General features: G+C 40.7%; 1 protein-coding gene across 1 annotated transcript in view; it reads left to right on the plus strand.

Moving 5' to 3' along the window:
• The first annotated feature begins 6,460 nt into the window (after positions 1-6,460).
• The window catches only part of crb2a (crumbs cell polarity complex component 2a), a 37,071-nt gene continuing 36,202 nt past the window's right edge, over positions 6,461-7,329 (plus strand). The window contains exon 1 of the mRNA XM_014143448.2: positions 6,461-6,708. Within this exon, the coding sequence (XP_013998923.2) occupies positions 6,642-6,708 (67 nt within the window). The 5' untranslated portion in view covers positions 6,461-6,641. The remainder of the gene's footprint in view (positions 6,709-7,329) is intronic.

Genomic DNA, 7,329 nt, shown 5'->3' on the forward strand with positions numbered 1-7,329 from the left:
GATGGTTCTGTTAACTCACTGGAAGAACGGCAACCATGTTGGGATAATCGGAGTTGAAGTCAATTCAATTATTTATATATACACATCACTGGGTCAATTCCATTTGCATTTTTAGGAACTATTAATTAATGGGAATGAAATGTGTTTATTTTTTAGGAATGCTCCTAGACAATAGGAGTATCAAGTCATTGAGGTCATATATATCATCATATAATGCTCATCAATTGTTGAACTAGAATTCACCCCCACCTCTTCCCCTCTATAAAAGATGTCCCCTCTCCGTTCTGGCAAGACGGGCCAATTACCAGGCCCTGAGTGCTCTCCCCCAAACTCTTCTGGCAAAAAGGTCACAAGACAACAAGGTGAAGAGTTTGAATATGTATTTTTTGAAGTGTCTAATTTACTCTCCCAAGATTAGTAGAGGAACTCAGAAGTGCCTTTGCAGAGTCTTTGTAGCAGGGACGGCTCGCTGAACCAAAATACTTGCAACCTGGAGGCTTTTGTTGGCTCCCTGAGCTAGCTAATGCATTGGTCGACATTTTCAAAATGCTAAATTGTTCAACAATGTGTGATATGAAGAGGCGACTATGTATCGCTCAGTAAGCTATAATCGCCTCCTATTGACATTTTTGAAGAAAATGTTCAAAGTAAATCATAAATCATACTGTGAGATTATAATGAGGTTTACGGTATTTTTCACTTTTCAGATTGCTTTTGCACTACGAATATGTCACCCCTAGACTTTAACTCAGCAGGCAAACACATTCTGGAGGCGACACAGGTTCGAACCCAGTCAGTCACATCCAGACAAGGACATTGTTAGTGTATCTGCCCTCAGACTATTTAAACATGCGGGGATTGTTGGGGGAAGAGACTCTCTGACTCATTGTCTTTAGACGTTTTTGGCTTTGACTTTAAGCTTCGTAAAGGGCTAACAGATTTTAGCTGTTCCTAAGCTGTATTGATGTTGTTGTGGCCTGATTGACTCTTGTTACAGCGTCGTCCGGGTTTGGCCGGGGTTGGCCGTCATTGTAAATAAGAATTTGTCTTTATCTGACTTGCCTAGTTAAATTAAGGCACCTCCCATTTTTGACCATTCAGGTTATCACTCCCGGACAGTGAGGGAGTGACTCCCCTTTGACTTCTCTGTACAGCTCTTCCATTTGTTATCTTGTTGACTTGGCATATCTGATGAAATACTTAAGACAAATTAGTTTAAAGGGGAGCGCTTGACAGTATGATTAAAATTGCCACATGGTTTCTTCTTCTTATAGTCTCAGGTTTCATAAAAAATGGAATGAACAGTTTTAACCTAGAGTGTTATCTATGAATGAAGTGGTGTAAATACTCCACAGTAGAGCCAGCATAAACCCAAAAGTGATCTAGGGAAATGTGAAGGATGATTATTAAAGCGACAATTGGTGGCTACAACAATCAAACTAGTAGTACTTCTTTAAAGGGTAATAAAAAATAACTGTGGTTCACATTGTCATAAACGTATCGTTCTATTTATCGTTATCGCATCAATTCAGGCAATTTATCACAATATGGACTTTTTGTCAATATCGCCCAGCTCAACTACACAGGAATGTAGTGTGTGTGTGTGTGTGTCTAAGTGAGCGATCTTTTTTGAGGTCGGTTCGAGAAAAAAAAAATCAGTTATCAAAATTTTGGTTACATTAAAGGCACTATGCATTATGTGGGTTGAATGCTGTACAACACAGAATAAAGCAATTAATAAAATGATGGTAGTGACTGTCCATTACTGCTAATTCCGTATTAACCATCATTTATTCACATTACTTTAATAAGATGTTTCAGTTGTGTATATTACATTGGTTTAATGTAATGATGACTTTTATTTCATTCAGTCATCATCTCTATAGAGCTGCTGCCTATGCTGTCTGACAACATCACTATTTTAGTATTTCTTCAAAGTAAATAAGGCATATTTTTATGACTTCTGAATATTAACTATCACTTAGATCATGGTTTCCCAAACTCTGTCCCCCCCCCCCCGGTGACGTTATGTTTTTTGCTCTAGCACTACACAGCTGAATCAAATAATCAAAGCTTGATGATGAGTTGATCATTTGAATCAGCTGTGTAGTACTAGTGAAAAAATGAAACACACACCGGGGGGCCAGGACAGAGTTCGGGGAACCCTGACTTAGATCATGTATTTTCACTACCTCACAAAGCAACTGCTCTCTATCTCTCTTGATTGCGTGTTCTTCCGTCTCTTTTATGTAGCAGGTGTGAAAGAAACACAGACTGGACAAGTAGGCACGCAATGGATTATGGTCATTGTAGTTAATGACCTAGTTTTCGGCGCTTAACTATGTAGAATATTCGCCTGTTGGAAACTACAACTCCTTACGACTCAATCATGGACAGTCTTACTGACAGTTGTGGCTGCTTTGTGTGATGTATTGTTGTCACTACCTTATTGCCCTTTGTGCTGTTGTCTGTGCTCAATAATGATTGTACCATGTTGTGTGCTGCTACCTGTTGTGTTGCTACCATGCTGTGTTGTCATGTGTTGCTGCCTTGCTATGTTGTTGTCTTGACAGTAAATCTTTATGTAGTGTTGTGTTGTCTCTCTTGTCGTGATGTGTGTTTTGTCCTATATTTATATGTTTAAAAAAAAAATCCCAGACCCCGTCCCCGCAGGAGGTCTTTTGCCTTTTGGTAGGCCGTCATTGTAAATAAGAATGTTTTCATAACTGACTTGCCTAGTTAAATAAAGGTTAAATAAAATAAAATACTACATCGCACAGTTCAGGCTTGATCTGATTTATCTCTAGAGAAACTGCACAATGTGTGCATTGAGCTCACAGAAAACCCACGGAGCTCACAAAACCCCCCGAAAAATAATAGACATTTCAGGTAATTGCTCAGCTCTAGTGAGTGTGTGGGCCTGTGTGTGTCATGGGTGTGATCTAAACCCAGGTCTCCTATGGGACAAACCAACGCCTTGACCATTAGACCAAGAGAAAATTCCTCTTGTGATAATGGTGACACTTATTTTGTATCGCAGTTTGTGCGTGTGCGTGTGTCCACACGTGTTGTTGGTGAAGTTTGCTAAATGATACCACACTTTGGTTTCAATCTCGGTCAGGAGGAGTGAGTAAGTAACCGAAGGTCCTGTGATTTAGCCGTCAGACATTCATCCTGGCTATCCGTTTGCGATAAAAGACTGTCTTCTCAAGGATGCCTCAAGAAAACAACCAATTTACCTCCTCCCTGATGAGCTGCAGGCATGTGTCATATCATGTTTCGGCACACTCTGCATTCCAAGATCCAGAAAAACACCAGGATGTCCTGTGAAATCTGCCGAAAAAGAGATCCTGAAAAGATTACATTGTAAACAATCAAATAACATAAAGTACGTGATTGAAGAGATTAACAATAGACAGACAGGCCTCCCCCTTGCAACAATAGGACATTTTCCCATTCATTTTCAATTCCTGATTTCAACTGAGTTGAGATGGAATTGACCCAAAACCATTAAAAGAAGATACAAGTCCAAGCCAAAGCAAAGTTACCACTGTTGTATGCTCAGTCGATATCTATACCCTCTCTTCCTCAATATCTGTACCCCCTATTCCTCAGCATCTGTTAAGTGATTTCACCAAAGCCCCATATACTACCCACCACTGCAACCTGTATGCTCTTGTTGGCTGGCCCTCGCTTCATATTCGTTGCCAAACCCACTGGCTCCAGGTCATCTATAAGTCTTTGCTAGGTATAGCTCCGCCTTATCTCAGCTCACTGGTCACCATAGCAGCACCCACCTGTAGCACGTGCTCCAGCAGGTATATTTCACTGGTCACCCCCAAAGCCTATTCCTCCTTTGGCCGCCTGTCCTTCCAGTTCTCTGCTGCCAATAACTGGAACGAATTGCAAAATCACTGAAGCTTGAGACTCATATATCCCTCACTAACTTTAAGCATCAGCTGTCAGAGCAGCTCACAGATCAATGCATCTGTACATAACCCATCTGTAAATAGCCCATCCAACTACCTCATCCCCATATTGTTATTTATTTATATATTTTTTGCTCCTTTGCACCCCAGTCTCTCTACTTGCACATTCATCTTCTGCACATCTATCACTCCAGTGTTTAATTGCTAAATTGTAATTACTTTGCCACTACGGCCTATTTATTGCCTTACCTCCCTAATCTTACCTCATTTGCACACACTGTATATAGATTTATTTTCCTATTATGTTATTGACTGTACGTTTGTTTATTCCATGTGTAACTCTGTGTTGTTGTTTGTGTCACACTGCTTTGCTTTATCTTGGCCAGGTCACAGTAAATGAGAACTTGTTCTCCTTCTGGCTTACCTAGTGAAATAAAGATGAAAAAAAAAGAAGTAAAAAGAAGTAAAATAGAATATAAATTTTTTTAAGAGCCCCTTATATAGCCTACAGTAGGGATGTGGGGCTGTCTGTCTGTCTGTCAGGAAGGGGGGCAGTCTGACCTTTTCCGTGTCTTTAGGCTTTCTGGATAAGATTGGCTGCTGTCTGTCTTGTGCCCTGTGCTATGACATGCAAACACACACTCAGACACGCAAACATGTATGCACACATGAAGGCATGCACACCCATATGCACACGTACTGTACATACAGTATATACAGAAACACACTCACATACAGTACCTGCACTCACACACAGCAACAGTTTGCTGTACCACACAGAAACAGTTTGCTGTACCACACAGCAACAGTTTGCTGTACCACACAGAAACAGTTTGCTGTACCACACAGAAACAGTTTGCTGTACCACACAGAAACAGTTTGCTGTACCACACAGAAACAGTTTGCTGTACCACACAGAAACAGTTTGCTGTACCACACAGAAACAGTTTGCTCTACCACACAGAAACAGTTTGCTCTACCACACAGCAACAGTTTGCTGTACCACACAGAAACAGTTTGCTGTACCACACAGAAACAGTTTGCTGTACCACACAGAAACAGTTTGCTGTACCACACAGAAACAGTTTGCTGTACCACACAGAAACAGTTTGCTGTACCACACAGAAACAGTTTGCTCTACCACACAGAAACAGTTTGCTGTACCACACAGAAACAGTTTGCTCTACCACACAGAAACAGTTTGCTGTACCACACAGAAACAGTTTGCTGTACCACACAGAAACAGTTTGCTCTACCACACAGAAACAGTTTGCTCTACCACACAGAAACAGTTTGCTGTACCACACAGAAACAGTTTGCTGTACCACACAGAAACAGTTTGCTGTACCACACAGAAACAGTTTGCTGTACCACACGGAAACAGTTTGCTGTACCACACGGAAACAGTTTGCTGTACCACACGGAAACAGTTTGCTGTACCACACAGAAACAGTTTGCTCTACCACACAGAAACAGTTTGCTCTACCACACAGAAACAGTTTGCTCTACCACACAGAAACAGTTTGCTGTACCACACGGAAACAGTTTGCTGTACCACACAGAAACAGTTTGCTCTACCACACAGAAACAGTTTGCTGTACCACACAGAAACAGTTGCTGTAGAAAAATATTTTGTTTTTTTACACCAGATTTAAACAGCGGAAATTTTTTGGGGTTATTGAAAGGATATTTCACAGACGGTACAATGACTCTCTACGTTGTACCATCATAAACTGAAATTAGGCAAACTATTAGAATTTTAACAACCAGGATCTGCGATTTCTGCATATTGCACCTATATTAATGTACATTTACACATTTAGTCACAATCTTACACACATAACATTCCTCTCTGTAGTCCCCGCTAGGTGTTGTACGGCTGAGCGATAAGCCCAATGTTCACAAAGGAGCCATCAAGCTGCTGAGGCCGCGAATGACCTAGTGGCTAAAACCTGGACCGGATTCACTCCTACTAATACAACTCCAGAGGGTCAAGTCAGGCTAAAAATGCTACATTTATCCCCCTGGATTGGATGGCTGTACCATTGTATGCGGCCATTAAGAAATATGGCATGGTATTAGCCTTGCAGACTCATATATTTGGAGTGACCACTGACGAGGACTAGGTTGGAGTTAAACGATTTGGTATGTGGTATTTTTTTCTCCAGTTAATTAGGAATTTGAATTGAATGTATGAAAGGGATGTTAGGTCTTTTTTAAAATTCCAAACGTAATGCCCAATGACTGAAAACTGTCAGGGACTGAAATTGCATTAACTGTGCCATCACTTTACACATTAAAAAATAAGCTTTAACGTTGGTAATCATGACCAGTTGCAATTGATATCCCCTTCCAAGAATAGGGTTAACCGCAGTAACTATTCATAATGAGGAGGGATAGGGTAAGGTGAGGTAAGAGGGGTGTGCGAGAAGAATCCACCCCAAGTTTACTGATCTGTGCCTTGTTTTCCTGCCCCCTCCCTCCCCTACCGCTTGAATACACTCTCTCACTCTGACCAGGCTGTCTCTTCAGGCTAATGTTGCTCTCATTACCAACAAAGCATGGGTAGTCAGTAGCATGCCAACAGCAGAGCAGGGCAACACCAAGAGACTCACTAACTCTTCTAACTCCAGAATACCTAGACGGGTGCTATTAAAGTGAAAAAAATATATTCTTTTTTGCTTCTTTAACTCCCAGGTCATTTGTTTCACCATGGAATTTGGGAACATTTGTTTGAATCTCAAAACAGTGCTGTTGACCATGATGATGTTCAAATGGGGTAAGTCTCTCATTGCAAGTGATGGACATGACGCTACGGGACGGGGTGTGAATGTATCATAGTGCAAAAATGACATCCTGTAGAGCTTTCTTTAAAGTGGCAATATGCACTTCAAACAATGACAAAGAAGTGAGGAATGAGACTGAAGAAATGTAACCACTCTCAAATTCATAGACAAAACTGTCTGGTTCCAAGGACTGAACATCCATGATATAAAAATGATCATCTTAACCATGTTTTGAGGCTATACAGTGTTTGTTTACATTTACATTGTTTACAAGCATTGGAGTAAAACAAGCTTATATTCTGGGTTCTAAAGGGGTACAACCGTTGAACTAAGCTCATGAGGCATTTATAAGTTATATTCTTTAAGAATCAATGGTTCTATATTATTAATTTAAAAGTACTTAAATGGAGGTAGCAATTACAGATTGCCTCTAAATTGGAGAAGATTTTGAATGTGAAGGGAAGGTATGGCAGGGGTGTAAGCCCTTACAGAGGAACAAGTGCGCCAGTTGTTGTGGGCGGCTTGTAATCTCCTTTCCTGAAAGCAACAGGTTGTGTGGAAAGATTATTGAAGGAAGCGAGTAAATATCTTAATGCCCCACAACACATTTCTGA

Source organism: Salmo salar, chromosome ssa01 (genome assembly GCF_905237065.1).
Source record: "Salmo salar chromosome ssa01, Ssal_v3.1, whole genome shotgun sequence".
Taxonomy (NCBI): Eukaryota; Metazoa; Chordata; class Actinopteri; order Salmoniformes; family Salmonidae; genus Salmo; species Salmo salar.